General features: G+C 35.6%; 1 protein-coding gene and 1 pseudogene across 1 annotated transcript; both read left to right on the forward strand.

Moving 5' to 3' along the window:
* The first annotated feature begins 1,137 nt into the window (after positions 1 to 1,137).
* On the forward strand, positions 1,138 to 10,465 carry LOC125870927 (transcription factor PIF1-like). The gene is made up of 9 exons (XM_049551477.1): positions 1,138 to 1,203; positions 1,465 to 2,133; positions 2,232 to 3,111; positions 5,381 to 5,479; positions 5,578 to 5,643; positions 5,738 to 5,803; positions 9,215 to 9,601; positions 10,027 to 10,105; positions 10,228 to 10,465. The coding sequence occupies exons 2-9, from the start codon at positions 2,045 to 2,047 to the stop codon at positions 10,230 to 10,232; spliced, it is 1,671 nt and encodes a 556-aa protein (XP_049407434.1). The 5' UTR covers positions 1,138 to 1,203; positions 1,465 to 2,044; the 3' UTR covers positions 10,233 to 10,465.
* A 4,263-nt stretch (positions 10,466 to 14,728) lies between these two features.
* Positions 14,729 to 15,792, forward strand: LOC125869621 (F-box protein At3g07870-like; annotated as a pseudogene).
* The last annotated feature ends 6,061 nt before the right edge of the window (positions 15,793 to 21,853 follow it).

The raw sequence follows: 21,853 nt of genomic DNA on the forward strand, positions 1-21,853 counted from the left end.
TATTTGGTAGTTAAACTATGTAAACAAATTACTTTAGAAAATGACATTTTTGACTCATTTGAGCAACCAGAAAGGCACCTTTGAACCAAATTATTAGCAATATAAATATTTTTAGACCAAACTATTAACTAGACATTTTTTTTTTTTAATTTCATGTAATAAAAGATTTTTATACGTTTTGTTTTGTTAAATAAATAATTGTGGACTGCTCAGCGCTCACTCCCGAATCAGCTTTTAATATGCGGAGGATCCACAATGGATAATGATATATTATACAGAACAATCACTACTTTTTAGCTTTTGTCGACTAATTAAAGTGTTATTATTTAAGTAATATAAACAATGATAAGTGTATCTTAAACATGTACTTAGCAAATTATTTTATTTAACATTCATTACATAAAACTGCAACTGTACAACATAGATAATCATATTCTTTTTGGTGATAGATGCACCTCTGTTCGAATCATTAAAGTATTTGTACATATATTATAAATAATACTACGTGTTAATTGGAAATCCAAAGTTATCCAAATATGAATTCATATATGTCTCTATCAGCTCTATCTTTCTCTTATTAACCAATAGTTTTTGTAGATATATACATAAGGTAATTTGTGCAGGGCCCCACCAGACAAAGCAACAAATAATGTCATTAAGCAGTTCTAATATGCTTAAATAATCAGTTTAGAAGAATTATTAAATTTTACAATTTAAGTCGGCTCTCAAACACATCAAAGATTGTTTTCCAAATCATTTTTTTTTATTTTAATACCAATCGGCACATGAAATTTTGTATCAACACCTTATCATCACGACCTAATTTGAAGTCACGCAACAAAGTTATAAAATGCAAACTTTCCATGTTCTATTCACATTTTCAAAATTATTATGTCTGTGTGTCACATTTTCCCAAATATAATTATGTATGTGTTACACATTTTCTCAAATCAAACAATTATGCATATGTGTATAAACGAATAATTGACCAAGAATTTATTATTTAGACTCGGAGTGACGAGTTCAAAAACTACTGCTTTGTACCCTCGCTAATTATGGATAGGGAAAAAAAATTGGTCCCCCATTCCATATCCGTATTGAAACACCAATTAAATCTGAATAAAAATATTTGTTGATAAATTTTTAAATTTTGTTAGGGCAAAAATGTAAAAGACTCAAGTTGGGAGAGATGAGTAGGAAATAGTAGTACTCCCCCGTCCACAATTGTTTGTCAGGGTAAGGTTATGCATATCCCTCAAGGAAAATTTAATACAAGATGTAATTTAACTAATATAACTCTACTATATCAAGAATACCAAAAGTCCACGTAACTTTTCAATTAAACTACACAATCATTAAGGGCAGAATTGGAAAAAAGTGACTAATTATTTCTTGATTGTTTAAATTGACAATTAATCTTGGACGTCTATTTTTAATATACCTGTCAAATAATTATGGACGGAGGGAGTAGTAGTTTAGTAGTAATTGATGATAAGCTGCTTGATTGAAACAGGTGGGGAAATGTGTTTATAATGACAGTGAAATAACTGTGTCCGATGCAATAGTGTCAAAAATCAATTTCGTCTTTTTCTTTCATTTTTATTCGAAGATTAAAGGCACGGTGAGGAAAGAGAGAGAGAGAGAGAGGAGAGAACGGACCTTATCTCTCTTGCAAAAGGACATTAACAATAAAGGCAAAAACCAAGAAAGGAAAGAAGGAAAGAATAGAAAGAGGAAAGTATTCATACCCAAAATCGCCCACCTTCTTGCTCTCTGCTACTCAATCAATCGTCACTCGTCGCTCCATTTTCAAACTACACACAACAGTAAAAGGGTTTCAAAAGGTACTTTCAGCTAACTCTGGAGGTTGATAAAGACGTTTTTAACATTAAGCAGCCTTTTGTGCGAGCCTTTGATTTCCTAGATTTATGGGCGGTGTTAATAAGCAGCTCCAGTGTTATGGTGAGTTTGGGACTGCTTGTCGCGGCGGTGCCTGACCAATTTTGATTATTTTATTTGGGAGATTTGAGCTGCCTACGTCACGATGAATCATTCTGTTCCTGATTTTGATATGGATGATGACTACTCTCTTCCTGCTTCATCTGGTCTTACCAGAACTAAGAAGTCCGCAATGTAAGCTTTATGTTCTTTTTTAATCATTTGAATGAAAGGTTTAATTTTCTGATTTGTGATTTTGAAGTGGAAGAGATTTTTGTTTGTTCTTTTCATAGGGCGGAAGAGGAAATCATGGAACTACTGTGGCAAAATGGTCAAGTGGTTATGCAGAGTCAGAATCAAAGATCTGTTAAGAAATCTCACATCGGTAACGGCAGTGGAGGCGGTGGTGATGCGGTTATTCCCTCTGACCAAGCTGTCGGTAGAGAGATCCGACATGTAGAGGAAACTACTCCACATCATCTGTTTATGCAGGAGGATGAGATGGCCTCATGGCTTCACTACCCACTCGATGACCCCTCCTTCGAACGTGATCTCTACTCCGATCTCCTATATACCACGCCGACTTCTACCTTAACCACCGCCGCGCTGCCACGAGATAGCCGTACGTCTACGTTGGAGATCCGTCCACCTCCGCCACAACCATCGCCAGCAGCGCCGATCGGAACGGCTCCTCGGCCACCTATACCTCCTTCTAGACGCTCCGTCACAGAAAATTCAAATCGGTTCCAGAACTTCGGACACTTCTCGCGATTGCCTACAGCCAGGTTAGAACCTGGTCAGGCAAATTTAAGCAAGTCACCGAGAGATTCAACGGTCGTGGATTCAAACGTAACTCCAATTACAGGGCAGGAATCTAGAGTTTCACACGTACCCGATAATGTGGTACCAGTTCCCGGCGGAAATGTAGGATGTAGTACTATAAACGGCAGCACCGGAACTGCGACTACGTCAACAGCAATTAGAGAACCGACAACTACATGTGACATTTCAATGACGTCATCTCCGGGTTGCTCAGGAAATAGTGTAAGCGCCAGTGCCGAACCACCAGCACCAGCACCGTCGCATAAGGCGGCGCCAACGCCAACGGCAACAGCAGCAGCGGATGATCGGAAACGGAAAGGAAGAGAAACGGACGACGAAGGTCGGAATGAGGTGAGCAGTAATTGTTGTTTTCTTCTCTTGTAATTCCCAATTACTCGCACCTGTCTTTCACAGGCGCTGTCGTTTTTCGTGGCTCGCAAGAATATCTAACTTACGGTGCGCATTTTAGCGTTAGGAGGGATTTTTCTTGGCTACGTCACCGGTTTGTGCTGTAACGTGACGTGGCTCGAGCCGGCAATTTTGTGGCTGCTGTTTAGGACACGTGGCAGATCACTAACCATAAAATAAAGTTTTTCTACTGCTTTTAGTTATGAGGTGAAAAAGAGAAGGAAACATCTATTAGTGGTTAAAATAAAATAATAAGAAGACTCTAGAACCTTTAGAAAGTACTTACTCTCTCTGTTTTAGAAAGAATGACCTTGTTTGATTTGACACGGAGTTTAAAAAAAATTAAGAAGAGTTTTGAATCTTGTAGTCCTAAATAAAAGTTCTGTCAAATATACAAAATTGTCCTTTAATCTTGTGGTCTTAAATATGCCACGTGAAAAGTTGAAATTAAAATGTTATCCAAAAAAAAAAATAGGTCATTCTTTTTGAAACAAACTAAAAAGGAAATGAGGTCATTCTTTTTTAAACGAATGAAGTATTTTTTTTTTCTTTTATTGCCCCCTGTTTATTGCAAAGGTCACTGGAGTGTTTGGACTTATTTAACTTTGTCCCATTGTCTGTGTTAACCATTCGTGATGCAACGGAGCTTAAAGAAGAGGGGGGCTGTATGTAATCTCCTTGGGAATGTTTTCTGAAATCAGCATATCTTATATTGTACTGAATTTTCTGACAGTCTTAAAATTTTAGCGTCATATGAGGATAAATTATTATTTTTTTAAAAAAATAATGTCTACCTCATTTGTTAATTTCATTTTATGTCGTGAATAAGAAGTTAATAAAAGTATCCTAGAACTCCTAACTTTAAACTTGTCATGTGATTTCTATGCATATATGAAGTTATGTTATTAATAATTAAATTAAAAATTTAAACTAAATAGTTTTAAGGAGTTCCAGTTCTTTTTCCTAGATTTATAACGTAGGGTCATGGATGTGCCAAACTTTCGAATACTAGTTACTAGTTAGGCATTGTTGACCTTTTCACCTATAAAATAAAATGAGTTAATGATAAAAACTATAAAGTAAATGCACACACTTTCATAACTCAACTATTCATTGATCTCTACTTTATTGAAACTATCATTTCCTATAATAGTAAAAAGTATCTCGATGCCGAGTTAGCCAAATATATGTTCCCTCGACAATAGGTGCGTGTAAGCCAACTCAATATCGAGATTTGTTTTAATACAAAGGGAGTGGTAGTTAGGGTATGAGGCTTGTGAATAACTGTGTTTGTTCCATACTGAACTCATGGATTAATGAAAGTGTTTTCCTCCATACCAAACACACCTTATTTGGCTTTGACTACTGTCTTTGCTACTGTATACTGGATACTTGCAAGTTTCACATGACAAATCAGAGCAGTGGTAGTTTAGTTTTTAGGAGACAACTTTGAGTGGACAAAGAGTAGAATCTCTTTTCCAAGAGAGCGTTCTCAAAACAATCGAGAAGCATCTCATTTTCTCAACACTCTTAGAACATTGAATTCCCATTAAGGACCTGAATATGAGTGAAAAACTGTTTGAACAAGCTGTATGTATACCTCAGTACCATAATGTTTACATCAGATGAAACCCACCTCATTGTTCTTTGCTACTTCTCTTGACTCCCTAGTTTGCAGACAACATTCCAAATTGCACCGGGTCGACTTGCAAGTTACTTCTAAATCAATTTGTTCCTCTGAGAGGATCAATAATTTGTTTCAAGCAGGATTCTTTTTGCGATAAGAAAAGAAGAAAATTAAATGAAGTAAAGAAAGGAAGTGTGGTACATTTAAGTCTAAATACTTTCTAAGGTTACCGATGAGTGGGAGCAATCGAAAACTCAGGAGCACTTAGAAAATCTCATGGTCTTTTGATGTATAAATGTAAGAACTACCAGAAGGTGGCAGAAAGAAAATTTCAAAGTGGTGGGGGTGAAGGGATTCTGGCAATTGCTGGCCACTTTTAACTTCCCTCCTCACCAGAAAGGTATACACCATCTTACTTTTTGGGAGATCACGTGAACTTTTCTGTTGTAAGATTGTTAAACTCAACTTTCCTGATGTCTTGTCTTGTGGGAGAAAGACAAGAAACTCTGGAAGTTGAGAACAAATTCTTTCCTTTTTGTTGAGTTACTATTAATGCTTCATTAACTTATGTCTCAATTTCCCTAGGAAGCTGAATTTGAGTCTCCTGATACAAAAAAGCAAGCACGCGGTTCAACATCCACAAAGCGATCTCGTGCTGCGGAGGTCCATAATCTTTCAGAAAGGGTATGTGTTGTGCAGTTGTTGATTTTAGGGTTTTGAGAATTTCACTGTTTTTTGTCATTTGACTGTTAATCAACATGCCAATGCTCCAATCACCACAGAGACGTAGAGACAGAATAAATGAGAAGATGAAGGCCCTGCAGGAACTCATACCACGCTGTAACAAGGTTTTGGCCTCTTCGTTGAATTCTCTACAATATATAGAACATATAGTTTACTCTCCTCTTAATATATTTGACTTAATCTTTTGTTGAATTTCAGACGGACAAAGCTTCAATGCTTGATGAGGCAATTGAGTATTTGAAATCACTGCAATTGCAAGTGCAGGTACATTTATTAACATCTTTTTCATGTATTGCCTCTTGATACATTCCAACCCTTCTTGTTCAATTTCTTTATAGTAAAGGAATTTGATAGTCCTTTCTGAGAGGGAATAGTTTATTGTAGTCCTATACAATATTTGGCCTAAACACCAGAAAGTTGGATAAATTTACACCTAAAGAACCTCATTCTCTTAATGCCTGCATCTTAAATATAAATAATAGAAAGTCAAGATATTACTAGAAATATTTAGAACTACTTTTTTTTATGTAAATATTACATTCTTTCGTTGTCTGCAAGTCACTATTCGTTGCTTTATTTTAATGTTTGTATATGGTCAAATTCTTTTTTATAACCCGCTTGGATGTGCTTATTTTAAGTGTTTTTAAGCTAAAATAACGTTTAGGAGTGTTTGGATTAAAAAGAAGTGCTTGAAAGCACTTGGTTTAAAGACAAAATCATAAAAATAAGCAAAGCCATAAAATAGGATTTATAACTTATGGCTTGTGACTTCAATCCAAACATGCTCTTAGTAAGTTATAAGTCAACAACATTGTATATTCAAACTACTGCCTTTCTTCTGGTATAACACACTTTTTCTCATTTACAATATTGGTAGGAAGTAGTAATGGTAACTAGATTACTCAGAGCACCAGTTAGGGTCGATCAGAATATCCTTATCTCATAGCACTACAGATACTCAAATAAAGAACAACCTAATAAGGCAATCATATAATATCTAAGAAATATAGAATCTAAATTACCAGTATTTGTAATTCATGTAGCAATATCTGGGTGATTCTAATGCAATATTTGGATATTGTCTAAATTTTAAGAACTTGCATGTTAATTAAGTACTACAGCGTTGGACTATTTTTAGTGTTATTGTCCTAGTGAAACCAAATCTCGTCGTTACTTCACTACCAGATTTCTTGCGAAAGTGAAAGCTATAACACATGCCTTTCCTATTAATTACATTACGCTTTTCATATATTTTAGATATATATACACATATATGCGCATGCACACACCATGTGTGCATGTGTGTGTGTTCCCTAACATTATTTTAAGTGTGAAATTATGTATTTCTTTGTGGTTTAACTTATTCAAATGACGTTGTAAACACTGCTAGGGCTCGATTGGAGACTTGTATAATCATAACTCTGGTGCTATACTTCCATTTTTTCTATTGATACCATAATGTATGTATACAGTATATTTATGTCCACTACATAATGGCATTACTATTTAGTTTCCAAATATTTACTGCTAAAAGATTACATTTGCTTTTTGTTGAAGGAGGAAACAAATAATTTAATCGACGAAATGATAACCTTTTTATAAATAGAACAACAAATCCTCATTCTTTATTTGCAAAATTTTTTAGTTTCTACACTAGTTTAGTTAATTCTACGACCCGTGGTGTTATTATCATGGTCTTCTTCTTCATATTCTATCTATGAGAATGACCAATAGTTAATGCTTCCTTACTAAGGGCAAGGATAACTAAACTGGGCCACTTTAGGGCATTCAACATTTCTTCCCTAAAAACTGCTTGGAAGAACTCTTTTGGGCTCCATTAGTGTTTGTTAGAGTGGGTTAAAGTCCCGTATTAGTTGGGTGATGGAGTGACGGTCTGCCTATATGTACTTGGACAATCCTCTCCTCATAAGCTAGGTTTTGGGGTTGAATTAGGTCCAGATGTTATATCTTTACATGGTATAGAATGTATATAGATTTCATTTCTAGTAAAGTAAATAGCCATATTAAGATAGGAGATTAATTTGTAGGTATCATCTTCTATATCTTTCCTAAGTTAGCAAATAATCTATTGTATATACTTATTGCTTACCTTTTGGAATAAGATAACTTCTTCCATCCGATTACATGGTATGAGAGTCAAGTCCTTCCCTTTTTGGAATCCCGGTCCATGCTCTAGTTGGGTCGGAGCGCGAAGGGGTGTTAGAGTGGGTTAAAGTCTCGCAATGGTTGGGGAATAGACTGACGGTCTGCTCATATAGACTTGAGCAGTCTTCTTCTCATGAGCTAGCTTTCGGAGTTGAGTTAGACTCAGGTTTCATATCTTTATATGGTATAGAATGTATATAGACTTCATTCCGGTGAAGTACATAACTATATTTAAATAGCAGGTTTGTAGGATTCATCTTCTATCTCTTTCCTAAGTTAGCAAACAATCTATTGTATTTATTCAGTGCTTACCTTTTGGAATAAGATAACTTCTTCCATCTGATTACATGGTATCTGAACCAAGTTCATCCCCGTTTGGGCGCCTGGTCCGCGCTCCAGTTTGGTTGGGGCGTGAGGGGGTGTTAGAGTGGGTTAAAGTCCCACAATGGTTGGGTAATAGATTGATAGTCTGCTTATATGGACTTGGGTAATCTTCTCCTCCTGAACTAGCTTTTGGAGTTGTGTTAGACTCAATTATCATATCTTTATATGGTATAGAATGTATATAGACTTTATTCCTGTAAAGTACATAGCCATATTAGAAAGCAAATTTTGTAGGAATCATCTTCTATCTCTTTCCTAAGCTAACCAACAATCTGTCATATTTATTCACTGCTTACCTTTTGGAATAAGATAACCTCTTGCATCTGATTACATGGTGTAAGAGTCAAGTCCATTCCCATTTGGGCTTCCGGTCCACGCTCAGTTGGACCTGGGTGTAGAAGGGGTGTCAGAGTAGGTTAAAGTCCGCATTGGTTGGGAATGGACTGTTGATATGCTTATATGGATTTGGGCAATCCTCCCTCCATGAGCTAACTTTTGGGGTTGAGTTAGACATTGCAACAAAAATCTTTATAGTGTTAATTCTTTCCCAGTTCCATCATTGCTCATAAAAGAGCAGTTCACCTTGTAATTTGTGGAGTAAAGTGCTTAATTTGTTTGTAGCACACTCTTGATTCAAATTCCATGAAGGTGCTCAAACGTCATTATCGAATGTCAGTTGGACGTGAATGGAAATGTAACTCCTTCGCTGGAACAATTAACCTATCTCTTTCACCTAGTGTATTTGAAAATATAGATAAAATAGACCAATGTACATCTTCAGTGTTACATCGTGAATATTAAGGATTCACTCATCATATTCTCACTGCCTTTAACCTCCTCTTCCAAAAGTGACATTCCTTGCTTGTCGAAAAATAAAGTTCATTATTCTCCTTAGTGACCTACGTTTCCAGCTCAGACTTGGTCTGAGCTGGTGTACATATATTCAGTGTCAAGGAGGTTTTCATGAGTATCTTTTATTAGAGTTTCTCAACTAATCTCTGGTTGTGTAATATGCATGCTGAACTTAGTTGTTGATATAGCCATGTACTCCTTTTTGTTATTATCTTAAAAGGATTTGTACTCGCATCAGAGTGTAGTTTGATCATATGATCTGTTTGTCTACAGATGATGTCCATGGGATGTGGCATGGTCCCGATGATGTATCCTGGAATGCAGCCGTACATGCCGCCAATGGGAATGGGCATGGGTATGGGGATGGGTATGGAGATTGGCATGAACAGGCCAATGGTGCCATATCCACCTCTATTACCAGGTGCAGCGATGCAGAATGCAGCTGCAGCAGCACAAATGGGTCCTAGATTTCCTATCCCTCCATTTCATTTGCCACCAGTTCCAGTAGCAGATCCATCCAGAATGCAAGCCTCAAGTCAACCAGATCCAATGCTAAATTCACTTGTTGCGCATAATTCGAACCAGTCAAGACTTCCGAATTTTAATGATCCATATCAGCAGTTTTTTAGTCTCCAGCAGGCGCAAGTCGCATTAGCGCAGGCAAGCCCTTCCTATTCTACTTGGTCCTTAACTCATTTCATAGCGACTATGTCAATGTAGTGACCACCATGAACAAATCTACTTGTTGCTTAATTATCATGATAACTATGTCCATGTAGAGACCACGGGCAACAAGTTTACTCTATGCATCTTGCGATGACGATTTATTTTCACCTTGGTCATTGCCTCATTAGTCAATTGCACTTCACAGAAGATTGTGTTTCTAGATTAAACTTATTCTCCAAAAGAAACAGATACTGTTGCTTTACTTCTATAACTTGCCAAATTGAGTTTTACTTGAATGAGTGTTTATAGGATGGATGCAGCTCGAAACAGTCCAAGCCTGTTTCTCCTTTCCTTTCAATGTGATCCATATGCTTTCTCTAGTGATCTGTCATTTTATAAAACTTGGCTTTTAAATGCAGAATCAGGCAGTAGAACAGCCAAGTAACAATAAATCCAGCAGCAAAAAAGAAGTTGGAAATCCAGGGAATCATCAATCTGGCAAGCTTACTATTCAGATCTTATTGTTTATAATATATGCCATAACGTGGCGGTTCTTAAACAACAAACTGAAGAAAGAGAAGATTAAATTGAGACCTCATTGAGTTGTAATCTATTTTCAGGTTGATCAGCTGGACGCCAGAACGTTTGAAGATTCCAGAAACTAAATTTTGTAGCGTATGAGGAACATCAAGTGCAGGTTGATACAAATATAGCGTCACTAACTTGTAATTATTACTAGAGTATCCATTTTGCTTTTACATATTGTGGCCCTGAAATCTCATTTCCATTTGGCATATGTGGATATAATTTGAGGCCAGTGTTTCAACGGCATATGTGATCTTGAAGAGGTTTTAAGCATTTCCCGGCTTATGATTCTTCTTACCCCCAAATTCATCTGTCTGCTGCCCCTTTTAACTGCTGCAGACATTGATGATCATAAACATATTCATGATAATTCTCAGTCTGATGCACCAAAATGAGGTATGCATCGGCTGTATTACTGATATCTCTCTACTGTACTATTTTGTGCAAGTCCATATATGCTATCAAAATGAGCCACTTTTTCCCTTCAAAATGCATTAAGGGCCACTCAATTTTGGATTTAACCAAAACAGACATCCCATAAATGTTGTGATTTAACTCCCGTTTGACAGTGTTTATCTTTTAATCTTGCTCATTACAGATCGATTTTCGCTTTTTTTTAAAAATTGTTTCTCGCTGCACCATCAGTGATTTTGCTCTTATTTTTTAAAAAAGTTTTTATATTGTTGCACCATCAGCGATTATCTATCTCTTCTTCTTTTTTTCATTCCCTCTTGCTCCACTCTGAGGATATCTTTATTTTTTTTAAAGAAAAAATGAGCAACCTGCTTAACGTTTTCCTTTTTCTAAAGTTCACTTCACAGTGAGCAATTTGAATTGTTTTTTTTTTCTCAATATCGCTGAACTGTTAGCATTTTCTCATTTTTTTATTATTTATTTTGTAAAATCACTTGATTTGCTTTTTTTTTTTTTTTCTTTTCAATCTCGCTGTAGAGTTTTCTCATTTATTTATTTATTTATTAAACTTCAACTTGCTGAGATTAGCATATTAGCTGAACACCCCATAATTTACCTTACAATTACGTTGGTGACTATTTTGGAGGAGAAAATTTTTCATTTTTGTGGTTAAGCCAAAAAAAGAAGAAGATAATAGTCTCTTTTTCAATCAATAAAAAAAAGTCATTTATAAATATGTCCATCTTGTATTCTTGTGTGCTTTCATTAGAGAAGGCATAATGCCAGCCCATTCTTTCTATTGGAATTGTCCATGAATTGAGTCAAACACCATTTCTGTAAACAACAATTAAAGAGTAAATAAAATGATGTACACTATTTATTCATTAAAAAAAATCCCTAAACTTACACGACTCTCATGAATTCTCAGACCCTTTATCCATCAAAGAGATGGTAGAAAATGAAATGTTATATACAATAATTTTGACGAAATGATATAAACAATAATATAAAGAGCAAATTGCTAAACTATGAGCGAAACCTTTTTTTTTCAAAAAAATAAAATAAAATCGCTCCACAGTGGGTGATTTGCTTAGTTATTATATCGCTTGATAGTACGCGATTTCATTCATTTATGTAGTTGAGTGATTTGCCCTATGTATTCATGCTCAGTTTCATTTATTCGCTTTACTAAAATATTCAGTCATTCTCCTTACAAAAAATCCATTCATTATTTAACTTCATTCATTCTAACGATTGTTGTATTTTAACTTTGTTTATTCAAAACAAAATGGATGATATTAAAGTGAGAGCAAATTTATATTGGGGTGGTAATATTGTGCATGAACAAAATGAGTATAAATGATCAGGGTTGTATCGTATAGAACCACCTTCATGCACTTGGAGAGTATCTGCACTTGGATAGTTTGAATACTCTCCAAGTGCATAAGGTGGTAATATGGGAGAGCCTAGAAATGCTCTCATGCACTTGGATACTTTGAATACGAGTGACACGTCTATTTTCACCAGAGTCAATTAATCGGTAAATAAAGTGATAATTTTTTATTTATTAAATTAAAAATAGTCTTATATACAATATATTTATATTTTTATATTTTATAGGTGTGATCGTTTTAAAGATGCAGGGAATCAATGTACACAAATTGTGAACAATAATAATACTTGTGATGATCGATTTTGTAAATTGGATAATGATAAACCTTTGGAACATGAAACAACAAACAATGATTAAATGTCCGATGATGATAATGATGTCAATGTAGATAGTGAACCCCTTGGAGATCAAGCATTAATTATCATTCTACTATGATTCCATACTTAGATTACATTGAAGAAAGTATGGAAGATTTTATCTGCACAAGAGATGATGGTGCTATCCGAACTACACTCTGGAATCCAAACAATCTTGAATTTATCCGGTCAAGTTAGATTGTTGCAGTCTTAACTTTTTGTAGTATTTTTATTAATTTGTTTTATATATCTCTCCATATAATTTTAAATAATCACATATTGTTTCAGTAATTAATAATTTCATATCAAATTTCAAGTCAGATACACCTTAATACATGAATTTTTACTACTGGATACACTAAATTAGGGAGAGAGACAAGCGAAATAGGAAAAAGATGAAAGGGATTCCCATATACATGTGAATCACACTATTGTATCTGGGATATCAGATATAGGAAGGGAAGCGAGCGAGGGAGGACAGTGACGAGTGAGATAGGAATGAGGCGAGCGAGAGAGGAGAGTGGCTATCGAGATAGGAGAAAGGAGAGCGAGATATTCAGATACATGCAAATGCAGTTGAATACAATGCATCTAGAATAAATTATACCTAATTTTGACTCATATATCTAAACATATCTAGACGTGCTATATATATGTATCCAAAGTCCAAACTCATAAAATTCGTGACATTGCAAATTAGAACGTATCTAAGTAATTAACTCCTAAATTTAGTGGGATTTCCATAAGTTCATCAATAAGCCAGCTCGAAAGTGACTGACCCAGCTCAAAAAGAAAAAAAAAAAAACAAAAAGACAAACGTAAAGGAAAAATAGTTTTACTTACTATCTTTTTAATACAATTTATGAAATTTACCTATAATGGCCATTCAGCCATATTTTTTTCCAAAACAAATATGGCCATGTGCATCTTTTTTCTTCTACTGCATTCTGCTTCTTTGTCTTCTTCGCTGTTTTCCCTTTTTCTTTAAAATTCAACGTACCGTAAACCGTAACCATTTCAAACGATTATATGTCAAAAGACTTGAAATATCAAGATGTTTTGTTACGCTAGTAGAATTGGGGAATTGTCTATGCTTGTGTAGTAATGATTAAAGTCATTATGTTGATATATGGCGGATGAAAGAGTATGGAATGACTGCATTTGGACTAAAGATCACATTTTAAAGGATAGTATTCAACTAGATATTTGTTATACAGACTTATACCACTCTCAACTTGGAAAGATGAAGAAATCTTGATGCAACAGGATCGTGGAACACAAATACTTTCTTATATAACCCATAAGAAAAGAAGTTTAGGAAGGTCAAAGTGTACGACGGATCTGCATCGGCAAGCTACATCTCAATTTTTTACTCCCTCAAGAATGTCACATGGAAAAGTTTTCAAGTCTCATATGTTTATCCGTAAGGCGAAGATTAAGATAGTTTTGATATTTAATGTCTTATCTCTCTTGGATATTTTGTTTCACTTTAATGTTTAATTTCTTGTATAATCTATTGTCAACTTTTACTGTATTAGGATGTTATTGAGTTGTGGAAGTCTCCAAAGCTGCATTCCTTTTGTTTATTTCATTATGCACTTGTTTGAATATGTGCAACAAAACGTTGGCCTATTAATCAAACATGCCTTGTTTGGATAAAGTTAATTGGGTCCTCATTTGGGTAATTCCTCTCTATTTTCCTTGACAGAAAAAAAGTAAAAATAATTTTCTAATAATAGAAGTAGTCCTAAGGAATAAGTATAGATAAATAACAAGAGACAATGATATCTTCCATAAGAATTAATACAAAAAAAAGCAGGTGTACTGCCATCAAAGCAACCCGAGAAATACGTTGTATCAAGCTAGAACAAAGTCGCCCTCAGAAACGCGATGGTTTGCTTTATCCATTCTTCAGTTTCACAACTCTAAAAAATCCTCAAATTCATTTCTCCCACATCCCATCTTGAACGATCAGTGACGACTGTAAATTTTCCTTTCACTCCAACAACTAGCTAGTTAAACTTTCATTGATTCCTAAATACTAAGTAGGTGAAAGAAACAATACTAGGAAAACAAACTACTATTAGTTAACGACTTGTTAGACTTCAATAATTACTTTCATTTAATGACTCTGTATGATTACTTTGGAACTTAAAGTGGACTCTATAGTCATTTTAGCCTGAAATATTTTTCCAAACTCTCGAAGCCTACTATATATTAAAGTCCAATCAATCCATAAGACCAAAACCCTCAGAATTATCTCCCTTCTTGTTCATAGGAAGTGACATCCACGAACACCCAAAAATCTAAGATCTTCAAGGAAGATTGCAAAGGAAACAGAATCTCTCATGTCACGAGGATTATGGATCTTCCATGAATAATTATGGCCCTCTTTCACTATTGCCAATCAAACTCATTTTCCGTTGTATGATTGCTTGTAAACTTTGGTATCATATTTTAACTTTTAACTTCGTCTGACTCTTTATTTGTTAACATGTATCATATTAATGACTTTATCCAGTTACTTGTGGAATTCAAAGAAGATGATTCTCACCCCTATACAGAGCCATTTTGTTGAGCCCTAGGTTTCACCTCCCTTCACCCGGTTTTCCTAGATATAAAATGATATTAATTGGTTCATGTAATGGGCTCATTTTTTTGTTGAATGGTTCGAGGGATGATGCAGACCATTAGGTTTATATCAGTGATCCTCTTTTGGGTAACTATTTCAGGGTTAAATTGCATGAATGGGAAAAAAGAATTTATCGTATTGCTTATGCATTCTGCTTTAGTGAAGCCTCTGGACAGTCTAAAGTATTGAGATCATTAGTTAGAAAGTTTGAGGGACATCCACAAGTATCAAAATTGTAGGTTTATACTCTTGGAGTTGATGAGAAATGAAGAAACATGGGCGAGGCTCCAGAATCTCTATGCGAATCATTTAGTAATGCTAAAGTCAATGGTGTTGTTCAATGAATGAATTAAAAAGATTCCAACGTTTACTCCTATAAGAGTTGGACAGAAGATGTGAAGTCCATGTTAGTTCCAGGTGGTCTGAAAACTTCATCTTTAGCTTGGCACTAGTAGAGTTGGGGAATTGTCTATGTTTGTGTAATACTAACAATAGTCAGTTTGTTGATATATGGTGGATGAAATAGTATGGAATAGCTAAATCTTGGACTAAAGATCACATTTTGAAGGATACTATTCAACTAAACATCCGTTCTGATAGATTTATACCAATCTCAACCTGGAAAGATGTAGAAATATTTATGCAAAGGGATTGTGGCATACAAGTAGTTTCTTACAATCCAAAAGAAAAGAAATTTACGAAGGTTAAAACGTACCTTGGGTTTGCAGCGACTAGCTACATCCCAAGTTTCTACCGACTCAAGACTGTCATTGGGGAAGGTTTACAAGTCTCATATGCATTTTAGAAGATTGAAAGAGTTTAGATATTTAATTTGTCTTATTTCCTTCTGGATATTATGTTTTCCTTTTATGTTTCTTTTATAATCAAGCTTAGGCCAATCAACTTTTACTGTTTTAGGATGCTTTTGAGTTCTGTTGTACATTATCTATTTTCCTCATTCTTTGGACGGTGAGGTGAACAAAATGAGCTATCTTAACGTAGAACAATTTAGAACTTCATTGTTGCTTTCTGTGTCGATCAAGTTTATTTTTAGCATCTTTTATCGAATTCGAATATACTTTTGAAAGGTTAGAAAATTGGTGTCATTTTCATTTCAGTGTTTGATCCAAGACCCCCGTATATCGTCCCCATTTGCACATTTTTATTTATCTTAAAAAAATCATCCTATTTCTAAATTTTGTTTCATCTAGTATTAGAATGGTCAATATTTCACCTCTCAAAACAGAACTTACGGTAGATGGCATAGGGATTGTGCTGAATTTTTTAACGGAAGATCACATTTTGATGGATTCTATCCCGCTTGATGTCTATAAGAATAATTTAATACCAATCATACTCTAGAAAAATGGATAAATCTTAATGCAAATGGAACTTGGCTTGCAACTAGTTTTCTACAACCCAAAAGAGAAGAAGCTTAGGAAGGTCATTGTTTGTGGTAGTGGCACTGTCATGACCCCTACTGTCATGAGTGGCACTATCACTACCCCAACTGCCATTAGTGACACCACACTAAACCACCTAATGGGAGAACCAAAGACTATTCCGAACCACCCAACACTCTATAAATAGAACCAAGTTTAGTACTCCCTCTGTCCCTAATTACTTATCCAAATTTTCTTTTATAGTTATCCCTAATTACTTGTCCATTTTGACAAATCAAGAAAGGATAAATTCTAACTAATTATTTTGAAAAATGTAGAACTTTTCATCAACTTCATAATTAATAGGGGTAAAATGGTAAACTCACTATGCCATTAATTATTTTCTTAATAGGTGTGCCAATTCAAAAGTTGACAAGTAATTAGGGACAGAGGGAGTATAAAATAAAGCAAACAATTTGGTTAGCTAGAGAATTGAGTTCCAATAATTTCAACCCAATAGCCAAAACATTTAACACGAAAAATTATTCCTAAGAAATGAAAGTCATCATAACCAAAACTCTGACATAGTCAAACTGGGGATGCAACCCCAAATCCAAACATAAAGAAAATCTAGAAGTCTATGTCAGTACAAATGGCCAAGATAATGCAGAAGAATCCACGGTAGCCTGAAAGACGAAGCTCACCCTTGGATTCTGAATCAAGCATCTCTCAACTGAGATCTTGGATCAACCACTGGAAGATGCCTGTACTCAACAAGGAAAAGAATACTTGTAGTATCAGTTCACAAACCACAGTGTACTGATAGGATCTTGCGGCCAATCCAAGATATGAATGCAAATTGTCACCACAATACAATACCATAGAACATGCATAACAATTATCAACCACACAGACCATCAGTCGCATATCATAAATCAACAACACTTGGGTCAACAATGCATAACTACACGTCCCACATGATTAAAATGCAAATACCAAGTCCTCTCATGGAACCATAATCACATCCCTGGTCCTTTCACATAACCCAAACCTTTATCACATGGATCTGGCGCCCGGAGCAACCAATTTTTTTTCTTAAAAATACTTTATGAGGGCATTCGTATTGAGTTGGAGAAACATCACGTAAACTCACACAACTTTCTTTGCAACCATTCTGCATATTCAGGTCCTTTTTTAGGAATCGCGTAAATTCCTCAATTTTTCGTGTGTATTAGCCCATGGATCTGGCATTCGGAGAACCCAATTTTTTTTCTCAAAATACTTTATGAGGACCTCCGTACTGAGTTGGGGAACCATCACATATACTCACACCATTTTTTTCGCGCCCATTTCTTCATTTACAAGCCCTTATTTATGAATCACGCCAATTACTAAAATTTTCGTTTGCATTAGCCCATTGATCTGGCGCCCGGAACACCCAAAAATTTTTTTCTCAAAAAACTTTATGAGGGCCTCTGTATTGAGTTTGGGAACCATCACGTATACTCACACCATTTTTTCGCGCCCATTTCCGCATCTACAAGCTCTTTTTAGGAATTGCGCATATTTCTCAAATTTTCATGTGTATTAGCCTATGGATCTGGCGCCCGTAGCATCCAACTTTTTTTTTTTATCAAAAAACTTAATGAGGACCTCCGTATTGAGTTGGGGAACCATCACGTATACTCACATCATTTTTTTCGAGTCAATTTCGCATCTACATGCCTTTTTTTAGGAATCGTACAAATTCCTCAATTTTTTGTGTGTATTAGCCCATGGATATGGAGCCCGGAGCACCAATTTATTTTTCTCAAAACCTTTATGAGGACCTCCGTACTGAGTTGAGGAACAATAACGTATTCTCACACCATGTTTAGACATTTTTTTTTGTATCTATAGCCCCATTTTTAGGAATCACACAATTTTTTTAACTTTTCGTGTGTATTAGCTCATAAAACTCGAGCCCGGAGTACCCACATTTTTTTCTCATTAAACTTTATGAGGACCTCCGTATTGAGTTGTGGAACTATCACGTATACTAATTATTTTTTTCGCTCCCATTTCCGCAATAAAAGGCCATTTTTTAGGAATCGCGTAAATTTCTCAATTTTTTATATATATTAGCCCATTGATCTGGCTCCCGAAACACCTCAATTTTTTTCTCAAAAACATTATTAGGGCCTCCGTACTGAGTTGGGGAACCATCACATATACTCACACCATTTTTTTCGCACCCATTTTCTCATCTACATGTCCTTTTTTAGGAATCGTGCAAATTTTTCAATTTTTCATGTGTATTAGCCCATGGATCTAGCGCCCCGAGAACCCAAACTTTTTTCTCAAAAAACTCTATGAGAACCTCCGTATTGAATTGAGGAGCCATCACATATACTCACATCATATTTTTCACACCCATTTCCACATCTACAACCTCTTTTTGTAGGAATTGCACAAATTTCTCAATTTTTCGTGTGTATTACCCCATGGATCTGGCGCCCGGAACACCTAATTTTTCTCTCAAAAGGTTTTATGAGGACCTCGGTACTGAGTTTGGGAACCATCATGTATACTCACACCATTTTTTTCGCTTCCATTCGCATCTACATGCCCTTTTATAGGAATCGTGAAAATTCCTCAATTTTTCGTGTGTATTAGCCCATGGATCTGGCGCTCGGAGCACCCAGAATCTTTTTTCTCAAAAATCTTTATGAGGACTTCCGTATTGAGTTAGGGAACCATCACATATATTCACACCATTTTTTTCGCGCCCATTTCCGCATCTACAGGCCCTTTTTTAGGAATCACGCAAAATTCCTCAATTTTTTGTGTGTACTTTTTCATGGATCTGGCGATCGAAGCACCCAAAAAAGTTATCAAATTTTTTTATGAGGACCTCCGTATTGAGTTAGGAACCATCAGGTATAGTCACACCATTTTTTTGCGCCCATTTCTGCCTCTACAAGCCCTTTTGTACGAATCACGCAAATTTCTCAATTTTTCGTGTATATTAGCCATGGATTTTGCCCCTAGAGCTCCTAAATTTTTTTCTAAGAAAACTTTATGAGGACCTCCTTATTGAGTTGGGGAACCATCATGTATACTCAAACCATTTATTTGTGTCCATTTCCGCATCTACATGCCCTTTTTAGGAATCACGCATATTCCTCAATTTTTCGTGTGTATTAGCCCAAGGATCCGACATTAGGAGCACCCAAAAAAATTTGCTTAAAAACTTTATGAGAATCACTGTTCAGATTTTGGGAACCATCACGTATACGCACAATATTTTTTTGCCTCCATTTCCACTTCTACATGCCTATTTTTAGGAATCGCGCAAATTTCTCAATTTTCGTGTGTATTAGCTCATGGATAAGGCGCCCGGAGCAGCCAAATTTTTTTCTTGAGTACTTTTGTATTGAGTTGAAAAGCCATCACGTATACTCACACTATTTTTTCCCTCCCATTTCCGCATCTGCAAGCCATTTTTTTGGACTTGCGCAAATTTCACAATTTTTCGTATGTATTAGCCCATAGATCTGGTGCCCGGAGCACCCAAATATTTTTCTCAAAAAACTTTATGTAGACCTCCGTATTCAGTTGTGGAACCATCACGTATATTCACACCATTTATTTTGCGCCCATTTCCCCATCTACAAGCCTTTTTTTAGAAATATCGCAAATTTCTCAATTTTTCGTGTGTAATGCCAATGGATTAAGCGCTCGGAGAACCTAAATTTATTTTTTCAAAAAACTTCATGAGAACTTTTGTACTATGTTGGGGAAAAATCACGTATACTCACACTATTTTTTTCGCCCCCATATTTGCATCTACAGGCCCAATTTTAGGAATCGTACAAGTTTCTTAATTTTTCGTGTTTGCTAGCCCATGAATCAGGCGCCCGGAGCACCAATTTTTTTTTCTCAAATAACTTTATAAAGACATTCGTACTAAATTGGGGAACAATCACGTATACTCACACCATTTTTTTTCTCCCATTTTTGCATCTACAAACCTTTTTTAAGAATCATGCAAAATTACTCAATTTTCCGCATCTACAGCCCCTTTTCTAGGAAACGCGCAAAATTCCTTAATTTTTTGTATGTATTTTTCCATTGATCTGGCGACCGGAGCACACAAAAAAGTTCTCAATTTTTTCTATAAGGACCTCCGTATTAAGTTAGTAACCATCACGTATAGTCACACCATTTTTTTCGCGCCCATTTCCGCTTCTACAAGCCCTTTTGAACGAATCACGCAAATTTCTCAATTTTTCGTGTATATTAGCCATGGATTTTGCCCCCAGTGCACCAAAATTTTTTTCTAAGAAAACTTTATGAGGACCTTTTTATTGAGTTGGGGAACCATCACGTATACTCAAATGATTTATTTGCGCCCATTTCCGCAGCTACATGCCTTTTTTTAGGAATCACGAATATTCCTCAATTTTTTGTGTGTATTAGTCCAAGGATCCGGCATTAGGAGCACCCAAAAAATTTTGCTTAAAAACTTTATGAGAATCACTGTTCAGATTTTGGGAACCATCATGTATACGCATAATATTTTTTTGCCTCCATTTCCGCTTCTACATGCTTATTTTTAGGAATCGCGCAAATTCCTCAATTTTCGTGTGTATTAGCTCATAGATAAGGCGCCCGGAGCAGCCAAATTTTTTTCTTGAGTACTTTCGTATTGAGTTGGGAAGCCATCACATATACACACACTATTTTTTCCCTCCTATTTCCGCATCTACAAGCCATTTTTTAGGACTCGCGCAAATCTCTCAATTTTTTGTATGTATTAGCCCATAAATCTGGTGCCCGGAGCATCCAAATATTTTTCTCAAAAAACTCTATGAGGACCTCCGTATTCAGTTGGGGAACTATTACGTATATTCACACCATTTTTTTTGCGCCCATTTCCCCATCTACAAGCCTTTTTTTAGGAATAGCGCAAATTCCTCAATTTTTCATGTGTATTAGCCAATGGATTAAGTGCTCGGAGAACCTAAATTTACTTTTTCAAAAAACTTCATGAGAACTTTTGTACTATGTTGGGGAAAAATCACGTATACTCACACCATTTTTTTTGCCCCCATATTTGTATCTATAGGCCCATTTTTAGGAATCGTACAAGTTTCTCAATTTTTCGTGTTTACTAGCCCATGAATCTGGCACCCGGAGCACCAAATTGTTTTCTCAAATAACTTTATAAAGACATCCATACTGAATTGGGGAACAATCACGTATACTCACACCATTTTTTTCTCCCATTTTTGTAACTACAAACCATTTTTTAAGAATCATGCAAAATTCCTCAATTTTTTGTGTGTATTTTTCCATGGATTTGGCGATCGGAGCACCCAAAAAAGTTCTCAATTTTTTCTATGAGGACCTCCGTATTGAGTTAGGAACCATCACGTATAGTCACACCATTTTTTTCGCTCCCATTTCCTCCTCTACAGAAACTTTTGTAGGAATCACGCA

This window comes from Solanum stenotomum, chromosome 7, assembly GCF_019186545.1.
Source record: "Solanum stenotomum isolate F172 chromosome 7, ASM1918654v1, whole genome shotgun sequence".
Lineage (NCBI taxonomy): Eukaryota > Viridiplantae > Streptophyta > Magnoliopsida > Solanales > Solanaceae > Solanum > Solanum stenotomum.

What these genes read in the sequence shown, in the direction of transcription:
- LOC125870927 (XM_049551477.1), top strand. Translation starts at nt 2,045, where the DNA reads ATGAATCATTCTGTTCCTGATTTTGATATGGATGATGACTACTCTCTT. An exon ending in CACTGCAATTGCAAGTGCAG is followed by an intron (nt 5,804 to 9,214) that starts GTACATTTATTA and finishes GTTTGTCTACAG; the next exon opens with ATGATGTCCATGGGATGTGG. An exon ending in CGCAAGTCGCATTAGCGCAG is followed by an intron (nt 9,602 to 10,026) that starts GCAAGCCCTTCC and finishes TTTTAAATGCAG; the next exon opens with AATCAGGCAGTAGAACAGCC.